At 38.8% G+C, this 23,913-nt stretch overlaps 1 protein-coding gene across 1 annotated transcript in view; it reads left to right on the top strand.

Annotated features, from left to right (window-relative positions):
- CDK5RAP2 (CDK5 regulatory subunit associated protein 2) overlaps positions 1-21,683 on the top strand; it is a 79,100-nt gene extending 57,417 nt beyond the window's left edge. Inside the window, 13 exon segments of the mRNA XM_084299347.1 lie at positions 324-372; positions 1,190-1,377; positions 2,524-2,649; positions 6,951-7,067; positions 8,481-8,670; positions 8,886-9,007; positions 10,392-10,640; positions 11,897-11,980; positions 12,118-12,359; positions 14,564-14,710; positions 16,632-16,770; positions 20,062-20,108; positions 21,020-21,683. Of these exon segments, the coding sequence (XP_084155473.1) occupies positions 324-372; positions 1,190-1,377; positions 2,524-2,649; positions 6,951-7,067; positions 8,481-8,670; positions 8,886-9,007; positions 10,392-10,640; positions 11,897-11,980; positions 12,118-12,359; positions 14,564-14,710; positions 16,632-16,770; positions 20,062-20,108; positions 21,020-21,079 (1,760 nt within the window). The 3' untranslated portion in view covers positions 21,080-21,683.
- The last annotated feature ends 2,230 nt before the right edge of the window (positions 21,684-23,913 follow it).

Genomic DNA, 23,913 nt, shown 5'->3' with positions numbered 1-23,913 from the left:
GTACCCCAATCCTTTTGCAGTATAGCACAACTTTTCAACTCTGTGTGATAACTAAAACACTAAGGCTGTAAAACCTGGCACATATGTTGCATAGTCCTTCCTTAGACATTTTTTGAACCCCAATGAAAGTTTTGCTTTCTTGCTGTGCCATAAATAGTTTTGCTCACGTACAATATTTGACATTAATGCACAATGTGTTGAGTGTCTGTTGGCTTCTGTAAATTCTCATTAATTTACCATTCTATATATAAATAGTTTAAGATGGAGGGGAAAGAAGTGTTATTCTCAATATCTGTTTTTAATCAGATGTTTTTGCTTTGCAGAAGAGTCAGTAGGTGCAGAAGTTACTATACTTTATGAATTAGCTCAAAGGTAAGAGTTAACTCATGTTACCTAAATACCATGTTATTTGATAAATTGGTAAGGATGCTCTATATTTTGTAGTCCAACTTCAACTGTCTTACTTTTTGGTGAGTGCTTTGTTTACGGTGCCTGTTTCATTAATATCCATTCTGTTAACAGAATATTCATAGAAAACCAACCTGGGCTTTTTTTGCTGCTTCTCAGCAAAGGGCTGAGATACTGAGATGAGACTTCATGCTACCAAGCTTTTTCCTTTCATGAACAAACATAAAATGGTCATTCTTGTGCTGAATACACCAAGGTGTGTATTTAGATATAATCCTAATTGCAGCTGCCAGGAAGGGTAGTTCTTCTGTTTGCGTGACCTTGGGGCTGGCTCAGGATCACCAGAGTACAGTGGTGTTGAACTTCATTTTCAAAACACCCTCATGCTGAAGAGAGAAGCATAAGGGTGAAGGTGAAGAGAGCCTGTGTTGTTGTTATGCTGCTCATGTTGGTTTTATGCCAGCCTGGGATTCTTTTGTGCTACAGAAATCCTCAGCTGCCTGTTTAAGGCAATTTCAGGTCTCCTTAATGCAAAGCAGACTCAGCTAGCACTGGAACGTGAACACTAGGCTTGAAGTTTATTGATTATTCCTGCTGATGTAGTGAGGTTTAATTTTCAGACCTGATACCTTCCTCTAATGCATAGTTCTTTGTCATATTTGGTAACATAAAGTCACTTTCCTAACCTGAGTCCTGTAAACATGACACCGTGTTCTCAGTTCATGCTTCTGAAACAATAAAATAATTTTTGTAATTTAAAACATTTTGCTTTGTTCAAAAGGGAGAATGAGAAGAACACCACAATGTACCAGCAACTTAAGGATGAATCACCTGTACCATCTGCTCTTCATAGCTTGTCTGACTTTGATTTGTCAGAAAAGTCATCTCTTGGATCACCAGAGCACAGACACAACCCAGGAGAAGGACAGCATGGCACACTGGCACTTCTGTCAAATAAGTTTCCCCCAGGTAATTTTTTTTCCCAATGAAGATTCACTAGATATTGGGAAAATGTGATAAATAAGACACGAGGGAACTAATTAAGAAATAATGAAGAATGTTTGTCTGCTTCAGCTTTCTAGTATCTTGCATAATCATTGCAATTTCAGTAATAAGGCATACAGAGATGACAGCGATTTGAACTACCTCCTGTTTGAAACAAAATTAACTATGATATTTTGTCTTTGTTGTTTTATACTATCATCTTTTACAATACTCTAGACGGTCTTTAAATAGACAAGTTATGAGGGAAAATAGACAATTGTCAAGAGATTATTGCATTGAAAAAGAGAGGTTTTCTAATTTTATAAAAGCCAGTGTTGTGTTTCCTTGAGAATTGTAAGTGCTGCATAATTAATAAGCGGTGTCATGTTTGACCTGGATAGTTTCACTAAGCACAAGCAATACTTGCAGTAGTTTGTTATAGGCAACGATGAAAATTTAATAGCTGAGATAGCATGTACTGTTCAGGAGAAAAATATTGCAGGGTAAACCAGGAGTGTATGACATGGATAAACTGACAAATAAGATAGTGACAGTTTGAACCGATAAGTTCCTGAGTAAAGCTGAAACTTACAGCCAATGGAAGAAAAATTGTAGAATGGCAAAGCGAGAAGGAACAGGTACAGTAATGAAACTTGATAGAACAGATTTATTTATTAAGGTATGCATTGTGTAAGCCAAAGTCAAATTTATATCTGAGTTCCTCTGGTAAGCTTCCTATTGTTATAAGGAAAAATGTGTACTATTGCTGTGCTGAGTCTGAACTGAAGCTGTATTGCAGAACTTAGGATATATTCCCAAGTCTAGGCAATGTTTTAACTACACAAAATTGTGATCTGCTACAGTTTTGTAGGAAGTTGATGTTTAAAAAGCCTTAAAACTGGACTATTGTTTAATTTACATTTTGGAGTAGTTTTCAGTGAATGTGTGTTTTGGGCCCTATATGGCAAAAAAAAAAAAACTTGTTATGGAGCCAGATATTTAGTGTCTAACATTTTGAACAGTTCAGTGTCATTTTTTAGTATTAACACACATGAGGTTTGACAAGAGTACAGAGCAGAAAGGAATTCAATCATTTGCTCTAAATAAGAAGTGGTCTCTTGGTTTATTCAGAGTTATTAATGGAACATCTTCAAGAAATTCGAATCCTGAGACAACGTTTAGAGTACTCCATAAAAAACAACGAGAGACTGAGGAAACAGCTTGAGAGACAAGTAACAGACAAAGAACTAGATCAAGGTAAGATTTTTTTTCCTGATGAATAAATCCACCTTTCCTGCGTAAAGCCTGAGGGAGTAAATGCTGTAGGAAACGTTTTCTGTCCTTTTTTGCGTAAAACCCATCACATTACAGCTGGAAAATTATATGCCTTTCTCTGAATACTGCTGTGTCTTGAGCTGACATCAGCAGGCACAGCTTTTCCATGCTTCCAAATGCACCCTGTGCCTCTTCCTTGACTCCACTGCTTGCAATGTGTCCAGTAGAGATGCACAAATCTTCTGTGGGATACAGGTCCACCTCAAAGCTGCAAACCTACAATTGCACATATTGCTAAGAGAACAGGACTACAGGTCTGCAGTGCTACTAGGTAGTTTTATGCCATTTGATGATACTGTGGTTGAATTTCATCCAGAAAATTGAAAGGCCTTCTAGTTCAGTTATCAGCAACTAGCCTGTTTTCTTTTGCCTTTAGGATATCATTATTGTTATAATGGACTTGGATGTTAGGATGTCACCCTCTTTTAATTCTCTGCTACGTCCAGCCAGGGGCAGATGCAGGCGAGAGCCAATTTTATCAACATAATTTCAGTTGGGACTGGGCCCAGAATGAATAGAGGAGGTGGCTTGCTCCAAATTGCATTGTTGCTATTGGTACAAAGTAGGAATGCTGTGGAATAACTGTCCTACCTCTAGTCTCTGTACACTCAGGGTGGACAGTACACCGCCCCTGTGAACAGGACTGGTGGAGATGACTTCTCAGGAGTTCTCTGACTGCTTTAAAGGCAGATTTTGTTAAATACAAAGTTGAAATAGCTGCAGTAGAGCACAGAGCCTAGTCCATGGTGTTCTGTCATTTGAATTGCTTGGTGTGATAAATATGTTCTACACAAAATGACATCGAGCGTTTTTAATGAGAATTATCTGACAAACTGATGCAAATGTCAACATAGAGTTAGTTGGTTTTCATTCCAAGCTCTAATATAAAGCAGTGGATGAAAATACTAAAAATAGGCATGCAAATTCAGAGTCACTGCTCACTGTTGTTAGTGTTCAGCATCTTTGAAAGCTGAGCTCTGTGGTGCATTTGGAACTTCCCATGAAAAGATAGCCAGGCTCTCAGTAAGGATGGTTTTGTAGCACCTTTTCGTGCCCACAGCACCAGGCATACTTTCCCACACTTTGCTCTCTCTGTTCGTGTTCTCCTTCCCACATTTCCCCCTATAGGAGAGTTGATTAATATGCAATATTACTCAGAGTGGAAGCAGGCAATAAATACATATATGCTTTCCTCTTACTCAGTTTCACTAATATTGACATTAGATTCATTATGTTTTACATCATACCCGTGATCCATTTCTGTTGTTGTTTAAATGGATACTACCTACAAATAGCAGTTTGCTTTCAGGAATAATTTACACTGATGGAAAGGTGTATAAAAAAGCATCCATTTCATTCATGAAGTATTTACGCTGCTGGAAAGGCATACTGTTCTCTAGAAATAACCACACTGAAACACTTCCAGCTCTTTTACAGCTTCATAAAGATTCTGGCAAGGGCATCCATTAATGCAGGGAAAGTATATTTTCTTTATAAACTGTCTTATGCCTTCCATCTGTCTTCTTGTTGCCTTAGTGCATCTACCAATGCATGGAGGAAAAAATTCAAAAAGGAAGGCAAAAACAAGTATGTGTTACAACAGTTCCTGTCTGTTACTGTGTTCTTTCAGCACTTTCTCTCAGTTTTGAAGATTTCTTTCATGGGATCAGATATGTGCGTTCTCTCCTCTACTAGTGATGCTATTTATTTTTGTATTATATGTATATGCGTATATATTTTTATATATTAATTGACTTTCAGTGTAAAAAGAAGTTCCTAAGTGAAGTTCAAGGAGATTTTAGCTTTGGGGCAGGCATAATCATTCAAAACAATTTTTTTTAACTTTTAACTTATTACCTTTAATCTGTTTTCCTTTAAAGAGGCCAAATAAGGTGTAATGTACTTAATTGTTGATGGGAGCCTGTTAAATTCAGTTGATATTGAGATGTTGGTTCAAAGAAAGTCAATATATTGAATTACTCTTGTCTATCTGATAAATATTGTATGTATATACACACACCTAGCCACTATTTTTGCCATGCTATTTTTATTAAGCAGGTTTTCTAAGTATTTAAATGCCTCTGGGCTTCTAGTATTCTATAAATGACACAAGAGCTGGTAATGGCTACATCATTACTATAGAGCTGAGATTTGCAGTGCAAGTAGATCTGAAATAATTGCTTCAATCATTTCAAATGTGAGGCATCAAAATAAAATCAAAGGTTTAATTTTGAATTTCCTATGTTTCAAATGTTATTAACAGCAGTTAGCATTAAAAGGGAGGGGGTTGTTTGCTTTTTTTTAACCCCTAAGTAACTAATGTATATCCTCAGACTTATCTTCTGCTGTAGTTTGCCTTTGTTTTGCTTTGTTTGGGAGTGAGTATTTACTTCCTTCCTCCGTGCTGTGATTTTCTGTAGTGCCTGCCCTTCAGTCAGTGCTTCCTTTGAAACCTTCGAGGTAGGCTTCCTTAGCACTCACTTTTTCAGCACGTAACATAATGAAAACTCAAGTGTTTCACAATTGTAGGCCCTGATGCTTCACTGTACTCTGCTTGGATGGACCTTTGCATCTATGGAGAGCGTAATTGATGTCAGCAGGGCTCTGCACAGAAGTAGTAGTCTCAGTAGTGGGTCAAATTGCAGGATTGTGGCCTTATTACCACTGGCTCTACATTATCCCTTATTATGTAAGATAACTAATAGTTATACTCTAAAGCCTTTCAGTAGGATTGTGATAGCATAACTTTTCAAATAGAATAAAGCTGGGTGATGGGCAATAAATTAAATTAGAATCAAGATGAGACCATCAAGCCTTGCCACTTCAAGTTGAATTGCTTTGTTAAAATCTGAAAGGAAAAAGCCTTTTGAGTTCACATAGCTACCTCGACTCTTTAACATATAGATAGTAAAATGCCATTAGTGCCAGACTTCTAGAGCCTTTGAGTCTTTCAGTAACGACAAGAGGTGCATATCATGGCACACTACATCCCAGTTAGGTAGTTGGTAAAAGCTTCAATTGGGATTACAATAAAATGAGATTATTCAGAGGAAGTGCAGCACATCAAATTGAATTGAACTGCCAGAGCTGAAAGGCATCCTCCTCACACATTCAGCCAATTTTTTTGCCAGCTGGTTATTTCTCTATTAACCAAATAGTTGACACTCATGCAGTTATCTCAAGCACTAAAGCATTGTAGATACTGGGATAACCAATCAGCTGAAAAACACTTTTAATGGTAATGTTAATTCCAGTGGGTCCTGAAGTGTTTTACTGACTATAAATAGGTTAGAAAGGGCAATAGCAATTACTTGACTTGCATTTCAGAGGCAGTTGCCTTGCGAGTGGAATATGGTAGCTCTCAGGATGCACTGTACACACCGCTGGGGGATAAGCAGTGTAAATACTGGACGTAATGAGGATTACCTAGGCTGGAATTTGACTGATTGGATTCCAAGCATTCCTCTTGGAGGCACTGGAGAGAAGTACATCCCTTTGGAGCACAGCTCAGCCTCGGAGATGTGGAGAGGGTAGGGCGGGCGGATCACGCTCTGGAGGTGCCTGTTTCTCCCTGGGGTTATTGATGGAAGCCCTAGGTCGATCAACACTGGCCCAGTTGTATAAATCTAAATTAGCTGAAATTAAGGTACCAGTCCTCATCCCTGCTATTATAAATGGGTTCTCAGGTTGTAATCAGAAGCAGAGATGGTGACTCCAGCCCTATGCTCCCAACTGGCATGGTACCATGTGGATAAACAGGCTTGTTACTTCCAGCATTACCCACTGTTAATTAGTTTGTAAAATCTAGCAGTCCTTTGCAGTGGTTTCAGTGAATACAACAGAGTATGAACCAAGCAATACAGAAATATGGGTGAACCTTGGTACAGTGTGCATTATTTTAAAAGAATAGCAATGTCACAACATGCTCCTGTGTTTTGCCCTGTTGCATTCTTGTCTGATAGTTAAAGACTTCCAGGGATAATTCTGCAATTTTGGTAATTATTGTCCAGCAGTGGGAGGTACTTGTGATGCAGGGCTTTGGGTTACTTGGCATTAACCTGAACTGCCTTTCAGTCTGTAAGGATAACCTTCAAAATACAGAGGGGATAAATACTTTCATAACATGTTTTTCTGTGATTTTTTAAATTGTTCTTGTCTGGAAAGTTTAATCGTTAACGACCTAGAGATGACTCATAAATCATCTTTTATGTATATATTTATAGGTTCTGCAAACATTTTCAGCCGTGGCTCAGTGCAGGATAATTCTTTGACTTCTGAAGTACGTTTCCTGAGGAAGCAAAATCAAGTTCTGAATGCAATGCTAGCAAAAGGATCCAGAGGTAAAATGCAAAACTGTGCTTTACAGGAGTAGACTACAACTCATTCCAAATCAGAAAACAATAAAGTATTTACAGTCCATTAAATTGGCTTCTCCATTCTTCCCACTCCTGAAATTCTGTGCTCAACCGTAAGCATTCGTACTGAAGTTAACGTGATAAAGGAGTGGCAGTAATGTTCCTTCTCTCTGTTTATTTGTAGCATTTTCCATTTGATGTGTGATTTCATTTCTCCATTCTTTTTACATTCCTTTCTTTTTACATGTTCTTTTTCTTCCCTTTGCCTTTCATTACCATTTTCTTAATTCTTTTTTCTCCGTGCCTCTGTTCCAAAGTCCTCTCTTTTAGTGCCTCTTGTTGCTTATTGTTTTGTTTACAATCTGCTTTTTGTTAATGTATTACTGCTTTTGTTTGTTTCCACATCTGACAATATGATCTGATAATATCGGAGTTTCTTATTTATTTATTTATTTATTTTATAAGAACCATAGTGAATAACACATTGTCAACCTTGAGATTTAAAATAATGTCAGTGTCTCTGGAGTTTGAGTTCTTTTCCTTTTATTCCTGGAGGCACTAGAGAAGAAAAGCCTCATGGATACTTCCTGCTTGTTTTCTTCTCAGGTGCTTTCTGTCTTGTCTTAGCTTAGCCTTTTAGAAGTGAAAGGCTGAGGATGCACCTTTTCAACAGCACCCGGGGATTACCGTTTTCATAGCCTTTCATAGAAGATGAGGAAATGATTTTCTAACAGCTGGGAGTTGGAATGACTCCGCTCTGCTGTTTCTTTGCCAAGGGTGCCTCTTCCTTTTCTAATACTGAATGTAGGGTCACAACAAAATTAGGGTCCTTATAAACCTCTCTGGTTGCAGCTGTTCCGATTTGCTCAGTTGCCCCTACCAACAATTCTTTGTCACAGGGAACTGCTTGTGCCAAGGAAGGGACTGCTGGCATACAGTTGGCTGGGAAGGAGAGGACAGAGGGACAAAGAGGAGCGTGGATTCTGCTCCCTGGAGCAGTCCTACTGACTTCTTTTCTTCCAAAAGAGAAGTCAAATTTATTATTTTGTGAGGATTAGCAAAGTTCACAGCCTTCTTTGGGAAACTGCTGCCGCTGGTTTTTGAATGCCATCCTTCTGACCAGTTCCAGGTAGCGGGGGAATTTGGCGTATGAAGCCATACACAGTTGTTTATTGAACTCTTTTATGGAACCCTTTGTGAATCTTGGGAGTTAAATGTTGCACTGTTACAGAAAATGTATCTAGCAAAAATCAATAGAAAATTGAAATACTGAAATCCTAAAACTCAGAAAAGCAGCTGTTATTTTCTGACAGTCTCTAAAAAAGCTGATTTTGTTAAAGAGCATCGCTTTAGTGGGTTGTGGGCATTACAAATAACTTGTGTTTCTTCTTGTTTCAGATAAACAAAAGGAAAATGAAAAGTTAAGAGAATCTCTTTCTAAAAAGAATGCAATCATTGAGCATCTTCATGAGGATTATGAATGCATCAAGAAAGAAAATGAAAGGTTGCAAAAACAAATTGGCAAAAAGGAGGATGAAACCAAATATCTGACATGTGAAATTTACAGCAGTCGTAATGAATTAAACAGGTATTGATTCTGTCCACATTTAGACATTCTTTTAGGGAAGAAAATTGTCAGTGTGACATGCATGTGTTTAGCCATAGCCATTAACACTAATGAGGTGCATAGATGTATTCAAAAGGCAAGGGAAGAATTGTGGGGGAAGGGGGAGTGGATTCTAGATTTTGAAATAAAGGATAAAAATTCAACTGTTAACTTAGCATTTTATTGGAACTTAACAGGTTGCAAACAGAAATGAACATAAAGCAACGTCAGCTCTCTGAGAATGAGAAGTTACTGCAGTCGCTGCGAACTGAGATCAAGGTTTATGAAAAGCTGGAAGAAGCGAAAAGGAAGAGCACAGGTATAAATGCACAAGGGATGTCTTGACCCATGCATCCCTTCCCTCTGAGTAAGATTTTATCAAAGGACAGTACGGCTGGATCGCTATTTCTTTGTTTCTGCTTGGGTCTGCTGTGCAAAGCAGAAGCAACAACTGGATGATAAAATGCTGCTTTTTACTTGGAAATGTAACTGTGAGGTTGAGATACTTGATTATGTTCTGATTAGGCACACCCAAATTCCCTTTACCTTTTTAGTTAAGCTAAGCCCAAATATTAAAAGTACAGTTGCTCAGGCTGAATAAACTTGGTGGGGGTTGTTGAGTATTTAGTTTTCATCTGAAAACATGCTGCTCCTTCCCCATGGATAGGGCTTACTCAGGTAGCTTGTGCTTACCCTTGCCTGAATATGAGGGTAGTGTCTTCTCCCTGGGGCTTGAGAGAAGCGCTGGAACTGCTTTCTGAATAAGACATTTAATAATTTCCTGCCCACTTGTCTGTCATGGAAGGTGAGGGGAAGGAATGAGACTTACATGAGTTCTTTCCAGTGCTTTTAAGGAAGTTAGAGCACCAAGCAGCTGGTGGCATGGGTAGGTAAAAAAAGTGGAGTACTGCTCAGTACTGCACACAGGATCCATCTAGTTTTCCCTGTAAAGTTCTTATAAAAGTTGATTATTTTCTTCTTTCTACCTTCAGTAATATGCCCTGCCAAAGCTGTATTTCATGCCTAGCTGTAGCAGAGCAGCCCTGTTGGCGTAGGGCTTTAAGCCAAGGCTGGCTCAGGGATAGAAGCAACCTTCCTGCAGAACTAGTAACGTAATTAGAGAGCAGCAGCACCCACCTCATGCTCTTGAATCCTTTCTACTATGTGGAGAACAGTTTGATTTCGGCATGGGGGAATACGTGGAATTGTTTGTGTGCTGACCGCCTTCTATGAAAAGACAAATGCAGCCCTTGCTTTTTTGAGGTTCAAATTTGTTGCTGTGGTTGCCAGGTGATTACTATTTTCTTTTTTTTTTCTGCAGTGTATAAAATTAAACTCACAATTGTATTCTATCCCTCCTCCACACTCCAAGATCACCCATTTATTTTTTCCCCAGACTGTGCAGTAATATAAAAATTTTGTAAATCCTCTTCCTTCTCTTGCTATTATATTTTTGCTTTTGGCGTGAGACTTATTAGCTTTTATGGACAAAGTAAAAAATAATTTTCAGCTCTTTAAATCTTTTGAGGGTTGAAGCAATTAAGACGTGCTTTTTTGTCAAACCATTATCTTAATGCTGTTTGTAGTTAATTCTTAATATTGAGGATAAAGCTGGCTATAATTTACTTGCTCAGCATTCTGATAATGGCTAATATTATTTTAATTGTTGAAGATGTTAAGTGTTTCTTTTGAAATTGTCTCAGATCCCAAATGCGATGCATCAGAAGAATTTCGAAAAGATCAGAATAATCCAGTTGACTTACATGAACTATTGACTGAAATACAGAGTCTGCGAGTACAGCTTGAAAGAAGCATCGAGACAAACAAGACTTTGCATGAAAAATTAGAGGAACAGCTTTCAAAAGAAAAGAAGGAGGAAGTGGGATCAGTGTCAGCTGTGAATATCAACTATCTTTTCAAACAAGAATCTCAGCATTATGCAGGAATGAATGGTACTGTGCCACACATGCTTTTGTTATGCTGTAGAAACTGTACCTTGTTCTTTAAAGATGCTCTTAGTGCTTTATTCAACATCAACTGTACAATTTGGGAGCTGCCCATCAGCCTTTCAAATCCTTTTCCTGTTAGAGCTATTAGCGCATGGGGAAGTAAAATGCATACTGTACTGTCTTAAAGCCTCCAACTGTCACTTCTTTTTCATTCAGGAAAAGCATTTGCAGAAAGTATCTGGGATGGAAGGATGCCTATGTTAAATTGCAATAATTTTTGCTTATCTGGAGGTTCTTTTTTTTTTTTTTAATGCACAGCTCTATAGCATTTGCTATGGTGACTCGAGAAGGATCAATAAGTGCACTAAATGGTCTTTGTATAAATCAGTTGTCCCCTTTATGGCCTCGAGGAATATTTTAGCTTTATTTCAATCACTGTTAAGTGATACTGTTTTAGCAAATCAGGGAAAATGTACTCCTTATGCTAAGGCTTAGGTTATGGTCCCAAGATAGATGTACAGGGAATACAGGGGACACAGGAATGCTCTTCCTTGCTGCTAAAGCAGTCTGCATAGTAACAGCTTTCCATATGCACATCATTAAGTCTCCCTTCCTACTGCTTGTACAGGTATACAGCACCTTGTGGGAAGGAATAATAATGGGGCTTTTTAACTCCATGCACTTCAGCTGCACGTGCCTACCTAAATGACTTCATGCAGCACACAAAACAAGCAGCACTGGAATGGATGGGAGAGTGTGTGAGACACAAGAGTTGTTTTTTTTTCTTACTGTCTCACTTCCAATAAGAATCACACTTCAGTTGAAATATGTTGTGAACGTAATTACCATGTGCAAGTCAGAAAGATGCTGAACATAGCTGATAACCTTTATGGACAGCTGCCATTCTCTGTGGGCTTTCTGCTTGGGCACTCTCTTGTGTTCTGTATGGGGATGGCTTCTTAGGGTCATCACAATAGGGAGTGTCATACTTGTGGAGTTGATTAAAATATTTCCAGTATATTTCACGTTTTCTGATGGTGACTTGGTTTTGGGAGCTGTCTTGAACATTGGACAGATGCTAAAAAAATGAATGTAGGTGAAGGCTGGAAGATATATGGCATGGTAGTAGAAAACTAGCTGTGTTTCTCTGCTTCCTGAGTCTAAGTGCAGCATCAGCAAAAAGAGGAACAGAAGCAGAGCTAAAAAGATTTTTTAATGTATGTTAACTTATACTGCTCTTCTCCCATTTTGATGTGCAGAAAATCTTTGCAAATGCCCGGCTGCCAGCAGAAACATTTGTGAGCTGCAGAAGCACGGACACTGCATTTCACTAGCAAAAACAGGTATATCCAAAAGTATCTTACACATGTATGCTATCAGTGTTCCAGCTCGTTTGTTTGAAAGAAGTCCTGTGTTCTACATATATGTATTCTACATATAAGGATAAAAAAAAGAAGTATATACTGTTTTTCTGTCCCAGGTATGCAGTCAGCCTCTAAAGATGATTTAGACAGCAGCTCATCTTCCAGTACAGCATGTACCCCTCGTCTTGTTCCTGGACATCGTATGTGGGCAGACAAAAATGGGCGTCACGTTCTTGGCTTGATTGAGGATTATAACGCTCTGCGGAAACAGATTTCGGAAGGGCAACAGGTTTTGGGAGAAATGGAGATTTCTTTGAGAGAGGTCACTGGTACGAAAGTGCAGGAGCCTGGCATAAAGGTAAGCAGTTGAAGGTGTTAGAAGACGGTGAATTTTACCTAGAGATGCAAAATGTATGGATTACAAAAACAAAGAAGCAGGTAAATGGTGGAGCAGGCACTATTAACTGAATAACTCTGTTGGGACACCTCAACCTTGGCAGTCAAAGTCTCATCTAGATGCAGACTCCTATTTGTGATTCTGGGTTAATGAGGCTGTGGATAAATTAGTTAATTCTGGTCCTTTAATAAGCTATCTCACTTTTACTTTAAATGAGGTGAAACTACTTGCTTTTACTACAGAAGCTGGTGGTTGTTAAATGGAAATGATATAAAACAAACAAAAAAACCCTCAAGAAACAGATACATCTCTAAAATGCTTTAGAAAGGGCTCATAGTGAGGGTATATATCAGTAACCCAAGCATAAAAATACTTAAGGAAATTCTCTTGTAATGGAGGATTGGGATAAACCAAGGAAATGAGACAGTAAAAAAAGAAATCTAATATACAATTGAAGATAGCAGATAAAGTTCTCCACTTACCTGTATTCTGCCCTCTAGTAACACCTGGTGATAACTGTACATTAATGATTGATGTATGCCAATGAGAGTTGTTTTACATTAGGGAAGCTTTTAGATATTTTTCCACTTCCTGGGAGCAGTTGACTACTTCAGAAATACCAGTAGCTAGTCTAGGAACCTGGATATCTCATTACTGTTCAAATCTTATCTTCTGAGACATAGTGTATCAGCCTTTCTGCACCATGCGTGACATAGTGATGTCAAGCCATGGTGCTCTTTCTTACTGTAGTATTAAGCATAATGGTTCTTAAAGCAACGAAATGTTTGCCTTGTATTGAATAACATACCAAAGGAAAAAAAAATCAGATATTTCATCCTTTTCCTCTAGAAGCAGGAGAACAATGAGTGTTTGCTTATGCTGTCTTTTTCTTATTTAGTAGCGTTAGTATCTGGATACAGTAAACAGCCTGATAGTGTATTTGGGGTGGATGGAGTAAGACAAATCTACCTACAAGTTTCAACAAAAGGGAAGGAACATTCCTTATACATCCATGGCAGCTAATAATGAACTAGAAAGGAGGTCTTCTCCAACCTAAATGCTTCTATGATTCTATAAGAAACTGCAGCAGGAAGGGATTGGATCAGAAGGTTCAAACAACATGCCAGTGGTGTAAAACCAATGAAATACTGGAATGGAGACTACTCATTGACACTGTTGAATCACTATAACTGGAGATATTTTTAAAAATGCTTGTATTTCCTAGTTATAAATAGTAAGGCTATTGAAAATGCAGCCACAACAATTCTGAAATACTTTGTATCACATGCGTACACTAGAACAATGTCAGAATGACACTTAAGATTCTGTGAAGTATTATATGTTTTCAAATGACCTAGTTAAGATACTAATAAAGACTGAAAAAGTATTCCCTCAAAGTTTTTAACTTCTTTTGGTGGTGTAGAGATAAAAGCAGTAAACTTCACAATTTGCAGTTCCCTATCAAGCTTTACATCACTGAAGTTTCAGACTGCGTAGCAAACAGGACACTTTATGTGACAGGAGGATCCTGGTTAGATAACAATGCTAAATAAATATTCAGATGATATGCTGGATGTGGGCAGAAACTGTAAATGTTTTTCCTTTACTACCCTTCCCCCTTTGGTATCATCATTGCTTCGGTAATTCATTTGCTCCCCTTGCATTCTTTCTCTCCTTTATTTCACATTCGTGCAATTCCTTCAATTTTGTTTTCTCATCTGTCAGCAGAGGAATACATTTTATGTGTGTCATGATAGTTATTTTGGCATTAGATGGAACAGTTTAAAGGGTCTGTTAAGGAAGAAACATCTCTATTGCTTAAATTGATGTCTGTAATCATTTGACTTTCAAATAACATGGCACAAAATGCATATGGAGAAGGGAGAGAGTTGCCAACTATCACCACGCGGCATAGCAGATCTAGTAAATGTAATCTATTATTAATCATGGTTATTGATTAGGATATATCCCCTCCCTCCCCCAAATTCTCAGATAATGTGTAATTCAACAGTCTTTGTAAACTAACAAATTACCTTCTGTGGCACACAAGAGCTGTGTACATCATCTAAAATGTGCAATACCAACTGGATTTAAGCCATTAATGAAGATTACATTTTAATACTTTTTAAAAAGTAAAGTATAATGTGTCTGATCCTTTGATACAGGTACCAGACCAGGCGTCCTTGCATAGCTTTTCTGCAAATACGAACACAGTACAGCAGATTTTAGAAGAGGCTGCACGTTTATTGAAACTTCTCTGGAGAGTTTCCCTTCCGATGAAAGCTGTACACAGTACTATTCATGGCACTCAGGTACTATTATGTTTCATTTTGTTTGATTTTTGCCTTTTTGGACTGTTGTAATGGTTCAAGGAACATACACCAGTAAGGAACATGCCATTTGGGACAATCTTTTGAAAATCACAAACCCAGGATGCCCAGTCTTTAGGAGCTCTCATCACCAAAGGCTAAGGCTGAATGTATACTGGCTTTCTGTCCTGATCATATTGTACGTTTCTTTACAAAATACTGTTTATTTACAAAATGCTTTATATTAAGGATATAATCTCAACCTTGTTACGTGATATTCAGGAAACCTAGGCAAGTGGCAAATGTTTCATTTCAATGAGAAAAGGTTTGGACTCCCTATTGTAGAATCAAATTCAATTTGATTATGTATATACCAGTAACAACAGAAACTTCAGCAACTTTGATGTGATCTGAGCTACATTTTTCTTTTACGGTTTGGATGCCTAAGCTGTAAAATAGGATGCTTTTTTAAAAGTGTGACAAAACCCCAAGACAAGTTTTATAACGTTTTAACTAAAAAGGATTGCACTATGCAAATGAATGAAAATAAACTGAACGAGGAATGAATTATCTGTACTGTCATGATAGCAACACAACAATGAAACTGTTTCAAACTCTGGCTCTAAAGTAAATTTGATTTTTTTTTCCCCTGATTTTTTGTATGCTTTTCTTAAGGAAAGTGGGATATTGCTGAAGAAAATAAAGCTCTAGGAAAGCAAACACTTTATATATCATTTTAATAACATTTTTGTTGTTATTTTCTAGCATTCTTAAATGTGTAAAATCAGAAAAGCAGTATAATTCTCTCATGTTTCAGCTCCATATTTGGGCTGTCTTGAGAAGTGTGAATACTTCCATTTTTATCCTCGTGTATAATCTGTATAGAAAGCTATATGTAGGGCTGGGCTGCAGTATCAGAACATATCACAGATACAGACAAAAGTGCCTTAGTGTACCTGTGATGCATCTGATGCTTTATTGTCATACCAATCTAAATCTTCATCTGGATCAGTCTGAAAACCTGACCTCATGTGGGAGATTTGAGCTTCCAGTACAGCACCTAATTGGAGTCTGATAGAGTCTTTTTTAGATTTTCTTACCAAACATACTGAGGACATCTTAAGGACAGTAGAGTGCTTCTGATGTCTTCAATGCAGCATACGAAAGAATGTCTCCTAAAAGATATTGAGCATTCGCTGCCTTCTGGTTAGCCCACAGGAATTGTGAGTAATTAGTTCTTCTACAGAGCTAAATGCTAGTGGAGAATTCTAGAAGATGCTATTATTTAACAGGTAGCACAAGAAGAAGAAAAAGGTACAAGCTTAGGTTTGCATGAAGAATCCAGATCAGTGGTACTAACAGAATCAGGGCTACTTGTAGTCCTGTTTTACAGGATACTGACCATAACTTGGTTGGAATTGGTGGTAGAAATTGAACCTTGAATAATGATACTGTCAAACAATTTTGCAATAAAACTGTCACAGTCACTTGTTCAATGCCTTTCAGCCTTTCAATTAAGGCAGCCTCAACTACTAGCAGAGCACTGAAGAAGGAAGCTGGACGTTCTCAACCTGGCAGACAGGATACTTGCTGATCCTGTCCCATCAGCCTTCATTATGTTTTCCAGTTGAGAGCAAAAAATGAAAAAGAGGAATGAAAATTCAAAAAGAAAAACGAGTGCTGGTGTTAAGACTTTTCTCAGAGAGTAGCAGAAAAACTAGTTGCACTAAAAGTCAGCTAAGAACTGAAGTCTCTTGTCATTGGGGAAGTGAAGGTGGAAGGACAAAGGAGTTTTTCATTCTGTAAGGAAGCTCAAGGAAGCCCTTGTACAAAAGTATTTAGCCATTAACATTGTTTAAACATTAACAGTATTTAAAATAATTTATTTGATGCTTTAATATAGTATTTTCATCTCTGAATTTAGGATGAAGGAATGAAAGCAGAAATACTTAGATTACGTAAGAAACTGTCTGAGCAGGAGAAGAAGTTACACAGCACAGTGAAACGCTTGCACTCCACAAACCAGCTGAAGGAAAACATGGAGAAAGTCATCATCGACCAGTGTAAGTTCGTGCTTTCTTATGGTTCTTATTTTTGTAATTCATGGCTTCTGCTAAAATGAGGGAAACAACAAAATGAACATAGGTGCCCTTTCTTTTGCACTCGCTGCAAGTGCCATTTCTCTGTGTGCTCTCAGGTGGTGGGAACAACCTCTGCATGAAGTTCAGACCGTGCAGAACTGCTGGAGCCTCATGCAGATATGAAGATTTTGTGCAACTGCAAAAGGCTGCATAGAATGTCATGAAAAGCAGTTCACAGTTTCACACACCAACTGATAACGTGTCAATCCGTGCAGCTGCCACTCATCAGTTGAGTTGTTCCATTTCAGTTACTGCCATTGCACATTAGTTTCCTGTCCTACAACAGTTCCTGACTGAGGCAAAGTTACTGTTGCTGTAGACCACTCCAGCCAAACTTTTTGACGCTGTCCTTCTCAAAACTGTGATTTTGCCTCAGTCTTGATAAATATGCAAGTATGCTTTTAGTTAGCATTAGATGGCTGAATACTGGGAAAAGCCAAAGCAGCAGCAGCAAAGATCTGTCAACACTGTGCACCAGAGTGCGAAGAGTGAGAGAACAGAAGGCTCAGAACAAGGGAAACAGAAGTTTACTCTAAGTCTTTTAAGGAAAAATTAGGACATGCTGTGAAATGGTATTTTACCCTTAACAGCCATATCTAGAAAATAATCTGGAAACATAACGATTAGGACAGGGACTATATTCTAGCTGTGCTAGACCAGCTGAGTGTTCTGAGATCCATTTCTTCTGCTTTAGAATTTAATCTGTTAATCAGAAGAGATTTGATTGGAGCTACACCTCTCTTCTGCTTACATGCTATGGCAGTATGTGTACTTCAGGAAGAGGATTTCACTTCAGTCTTAAAAATAAAATAGTCTATCTTTACCTTCTCTTAAGAGACAAGACTTAAAAGACTTGTTAGTCTGTGCTGGAATGGCATGTGTGTTATCAGTAATTAATCTAGAATGCAAAATGTTACATATCATACAGAGTTAGGAAAATGGCTGTAATACTATGCTAGTCATTAAATGCAATGCAGAAGAATTAAAGTTATTTTGCTCCATAGCCTATAATTTTTATATCTAGATTACATGTATCTTCTGCCTGCAGATTGTTTTTTTTAGTATTTATGGGCAGGGCTTTGGTTGCTTATTTCAGAATTGTTATATCAAATGATGTGCAAGCTACTTACAGTAAATCCAAAATTAGGTTTTCTGTAGGTTTTAAAGTTAAGTAACTTGCTTTGGTATTGTCATATAAAAATCAGAGGTATCTATTATACCCATCCCAATAATATCTCAGGGATACATTTACTGATTCAGTTTGGTCAGTTCCTAGCTTTGGTGACATCTCAGCCAGACACAAAGGGTAATTTCAGGAAGGCTGTGCAGAGTGTAACCCAGCAGAGATTTTAGCCTTAGGACCAAAATCTTATCCCCACAGCCACTACCCATCCACACTTTCAAAAAGAAAACAGTCCATCTCCCTCTTATTTTGTTCACTCCTTTTCAACACATCCAAACTCTTCTGAATTAGGTCCCAATAAAATGAAACCTGAATTTTCTGAAATCATCTTAATGCGAAGTACTGCCTAGCTAGCAGCAGCTTCACTATTAGTGTCACACACTCTAAATTCTCTTCATGTACTGAATTTAATATTTTTGATTTAGAAAAATCTAGTTTGCCGGGTGAAATGAATTTAGCAGTAGAGTTCTTTATGAGCAGAGAGCACTCTGCTACACAGAAAGACCTAGATACAATTTTCTCTAAGTTTCATTGATTACGGGAATTAAGGATGTCAAGTTACCTTTGCCTTAAAGACCAATTCCAGAAATGTTTCTAAATTGCATCTGTATACAAATTCCTGACCAAGCATACAACAAAACTGGTGAATCATAGGAAGCTGCTGGATTCTATTATGATGCTTTTACTTGTTTTTATTTCAGCCTTTCTCCTTTTGATAGCCAGCAACCACAGGCATCCCAGTAGGTGACCTTGCCTTCCTTCATTCTCCAAGCATCCTGTTAGCTGGGCACACCACTGAGGATTTTCAGGTTCCCACTGTTATTTAGTTGAGCATTCCTAAATATATTTAGAGGCAGAGACTGGAACCTTCTTGTGGATCGGAGTCTTCTGTCTGCTTTCTCTGGGCGAGAGAACGGAATGCTTATAAACCTCATCTGAACCTCTGAACATGTAACAATGCAGTGCCAAATTGCAGTAATCCGCCAAGGGTATAATTATCTCATGACAGCTATACCCTTGGAGTTGTTGGGTTCTTATTATTGTAATGAAAAATCTTTATTATGGCTAAATTGTTTATTTTTGAGACTGGAATATTAAATTGGTACTTGTGAATGGTATTTTTCAGCAGTTAGGAAGCTGACACAGATTAGAGAATCACATATTTAACCTGACATTTCTAAATATCAGTTTTGTTTAGAAGCATCCCCTCCACCATTCACAGGTCTTGCTCTCTCCCTGCAGAGGCAAACTAGCTGAATGAAGAGAGACAAACTTGGACCCCTTCAGAAGAAGCCACTGACAAGATTTTCCCTAAGCACATATAGGTTGCTTTGTCCTTGAACTGCCAGAGGAGCAGGCTAACTTCTTTCGCCATCTGTTGTCTTCCCAGCCCATCATCCCATGTAACCTCTCTGCTGCACCATTTTCCTCCCTCTCCCCCAACCTCCATTAGATCACACACCATCTCCCCTTAAAATTAACAAAAAGTGTTCCTTTGCCTTGGATTGAGGGAATTGGGTCAGCTGGCTCAGGGGTCTGTTTGTAGCGGCGATGTTAAATGTAGTGGTGAGCTATTTGTGTTTTCACATATATCGTTCTTGTTACAGCAGAAATACTTTAAAAACACTTCCCTGGAGTTTAGATTTGAAAAACACATTACGTGGCAGCTGCAAAGCAGGGGCAGGAAATGGCATTCTGGTGCTGGTGCTGCTTCTGACCTGCCTGTGGTGCTGAGCAAGGCCTTTTGCTCTTCCCTGACTGAGTTTGCTTGTACAGCATCGCCCCTTTATCTCGGGTTTTGCAGCTGGAGGTTTGTACAGCAGCCTGAACTTCTAAACAGGGCTTGGGCTGGAGATCTGGATTTTTAAGTAAGAAAGTTGAAGTGGTGTGGAGGGGCTGCCTATAATTGCCTGGTTGCTGCTCATGTTGTAGATGTGAATTTATACTTACTTAATATTTGGTCATAAAAGCCCTGGATATGGAGAATATAGGAAAGCTCATGCAGTATGTAATCATCTTTTTGTTTCCAGTGGTTTTAACTCACGATGTCTTGAAGAAGGCCAGAGGAAACCTGGAAGTAAGTAAAATTTCTGCTTGAATTTAATTCCTTGGTACATTAGAAATACACATTGCAATGCCAGTAGTATTTGTAGAATTAGTCCAATTTGCTTTGGATTTGCAACTGGAACAATGTTAAGATCAAGTCTGGGTGGCAACAGTTCAGTGTGATAAGTATTCTGCAGTATTTGATGTTTAATTTAGAGTTTTATGACTGGCCAAGCAACCAGCTAAATCCTCTCTTTTCTGATACTTCCCCTAAACTAATATCCATATGTCCTTCATCCAATAGTTTATTTCCACCAGATCAAAGTCCAGTAAGCTGGCTACTGTCTAAGTTCACAAAAAGCATCCATATTTAAAGCTTGCGTATGTGTTAATAACCAGTGCTTCTGCTTTTTTAAACACAGACCCAATAGGCAACGCTTCTACAAACAGCTATTTGCTAATGCAGTGCATTAAATTACTTTGAGTGTTTAAGTATCCACAGTTCAGCTTTGATTTCTCCCAGAAGGTTCAGGCTTTACTCCCAGAAGGCTGTAATATACTTCCTGACTCCTAAATCCCCTCCTTCTCCTCACACCATTCCTCTCTGAATGGCTGTACATTTCCCAGCCTGCCTTTAAATTTTCCTCCTTTTCTATGAATCTCTCCTCCATTACCCTCGTCAGCAGTGCCTTCCTGAGCACTTCCTTCTGCTCTGTAGCTGTTCTGCTAAGTGGCTCTGCTACTGTCTCAGTCCTACCTGAGTTAGAGATTGGTGACATAAAAAAGTCTTTATGCTTACAGGGGTTTTATCACTTTAATTTGAAGATCTGCTGAACACAGGCGCTCATATTTGCAGATCCTTCTGCAGGATTATAGCCCAGGGATAAATTGTGTGCATGTGAAGTACTGTAAAATAGTAATAATTAATGCTTTTCTAACCAGGTCCCATCACCTGACAATCAAAAACCAGCTTCCTATACCAGCAAAAAAAGGATTCTCTGAAGGAGGAAGTTCCCATAATAAAGACAGACCTTCCTGGGATTGTTGTTTGCTTCTTTATGCCTTACTATTTATTGATGTAAAAAGGTTCATTCAGCTCCTTTAACGGAATCAGCCTTTGGAGAAAAGAAAGAAAAAATGACTAAAAAAAAAAAAGTATTTTGGTAAATAACTTATTTAACATTTTCTGTAATGTAAAAGATGATGGTTTTTAATATTTATTACAGAAACAAGGTACTGGAGGTATTGAAGAAAAATCCTGATTTTTTTTTTAAGTTGGCTTGTTTGAAATTTTATATTTGTATGTTATGCAGCTGTTTGTTGTTGTAGTCAAACAGGTCCTGAAAGAATCAAGAGCACAACCCACCTTCCAACCTGTTTCTCCACCGCTGAAATTACAGAATGTAGGTTAAAGAAAAATAGTTCTGCCAGCTGCCATCATTTTATAATAATATGTAAAACGTTCAATATTTTAAATCATTTTAATCTTACCTGGAAGATTCTTCTGGAAGCTGTTTGATTCTGAGCTTTCTCACTGCCCTGTTAAAACCTTAGACTGATGCTAGGTCTGAAAATACTACTCAAAATCAGACCATTAAATTTTAAAATACTCACCAAGCTGTTTGTGTTGTTTTGTTTGAAACGCCAGAACTTTGAGCACTTATTGAACAAAGCCATCAAGGGATTGAAATCTTCATAATGGCTGGCATGGATCACTCCTTTCCTGCCCATGACTGCGATTAATCCAGCCCTTACCAGGTGTAGTTATTGGGTGCTGCAGAAGCACTTGTCAGGGCTGAGTTCAGAGGGTGGAAACTTGCTTTCAAGGAGTCACAATCAAAAGGCAGTTTGCTGGTGACAGAAACACTGCCTTCCTCTCTTTGCTCCCCAAGCCTGTACCAAGAGAACAGAAGGTCACAGCAGGGACAAAGCCAAACAGTTTTGAAATCCATTTTTCTGCTAAAAGCGCTGAAAAATGTTTCTTAAATTTAAATTAATTTTTTTACTTTTTTTTTCCTGTCCCATGTTGATATATCAAATAGCGATGCTTTGGCCAGGCCAGAAACCACCGGAATAGAACATGCCTACTTGTGCTGCTCCTGTGCTCCCCTCGTCCTGCCCGGTGCCTTTCCAATTCCACTCTCGATCCGAGCCCACCACGTGCAGCCTGCTCTCAGGGGCACACCAGGACCGGGGGAAAATCGGTTAGTTTAACCCTACCAAGCACATAACCGGAGGTGGTTGTTGACTACAAAAGTAGACTTTATGTGCAATCATGGCTCTATTGAACTAAGTGAATTTCGCAAAGAGTGACTGATATTTTTTCAAGTTGATGATGTCCCCATTATAGAAGATGACTTGCCCTCGTCATCCAGAAAGGTGAGTGCCAGGTCTGGGAAACCTCAGCACAGAGCTGTGGTTATAGTGGGTCCTTGATATCACACTCTGGAGAACAGCCAACTGCAATAGTCTTTCACTGAAAATGAATTTGTGCTCGTTGAAACATGGCTGTCGAAGTGGCTATTACAGCCACAGGGCTGGCTGAGGGCTGTGAGCCACTGCCGAGTCTGGTACTGCAGCAGTAGCTCCCCTCTTCCCACTAAAGCTTTTGTTTGCTCCAACTGGTTTCCTAACAGTTGTTGATAATCAGATGTAGTACTCTGAATAACACATAGACACCCTTTTATCACTTTGCTCTGAATTTCAACTTGATCCTAAAAGCCTGGAGCTGCTGCACCCTCCCTTTGGGCAGATCTGCAAGCAAAAGTGCTGAGCGATCGCCAGCCCAACAGCCATCGCAGGGGCTGCAGGTAATCTGCTCCTCAGAACTGATGGGATGGCGGAGTCTGTCCTCCCACACAGACATTTCTCCCCACACCTACTCTGCACACGAGTTTTTATTAAAGAAAACCACCAGCACTGTGCACTTTCAGGCTACACGCATCTGTGCTTCCTGGTGTGACCTGCCTTTGTGAAGTACACAAAAATGGGCTTTCTCTGAGGTATGAAAAATGATTTAATCTGGGGTCCCAGTGCCTTCCTGCAGGTCTCATGCTCTAATAAATGTTACGTGCCTTGGAGATCCCAGCCTCAGCTGGCCCCTACCTGTGCTGGCCCGAAGCTCCGTCCCAGGTTCTGGCTGCTGAGCACTTGCACCCTCCAGTCCATCACGGGAAAGGCTCAAAACCAAAACGCTGTCTTCAGCTGACAGCAGGGGGAAGCAAACTCATTTGTCTGTATTAGAGGAAAGATGCTGGAAAAAATTGAAAAAGTTAAAAATAAACTTTGCAAATTGAAAAGGGGGGGTGGTAAGGGAAGAGCATGCAGTCAAACTTGCTCTTCAGTCTCTTCACACATTATTGTCCTCACAGCTCACTAAAAACGTCAAGTTAATTTTACTAAGTAGCTAAATTATAGACACTCAGATGTAATCAGAATCTGCTATACATTTCAACTTTCAAAATTAATCAACCTACGTTTTTGAGTTATAACACCTGAAGGAAACAGCTGTACATCTATATATAGTGCACCCATGTCTCTTGGTCTTCTTGCAGTCTTTTTCCCCCCCACACCATCTGTACTTAAAAAATAAAAAATTAAACGTTTCCTTTTCCTGAGATGATTTGCCACTTACTTCTTAATGGTCCCTGCTGTGCCCACTCAGAGCTCTCTTTTCCTGACCCCTTCTCCCTCCCTGCCAGCTCTGATTGCTGCCTCCAGCTTGCAATGCAGCACACGTCCCCGCCTGTGCAGGGCAGGTGGGGGATAGATTCATATTGAAATTGGGTTAGTTGGGGAAAAAATTGTGGTATATCATCATGTCTTTAAAAAGAGAT

Source organism: Netta rufina (genome assembly GCF_964035555.1).
Source record: "Netta rufina genome assembly, chromosome: 20".
NCBI lineage: Eukaryota > Metazoa > Chordata > Aves > Anseriformes > Anatidae > Netta > Netta rufina.
Note: the sequence above shows the minus strand (reverse complement) of the source record. Positions and strands in the feature narration are given on the sequence as shown.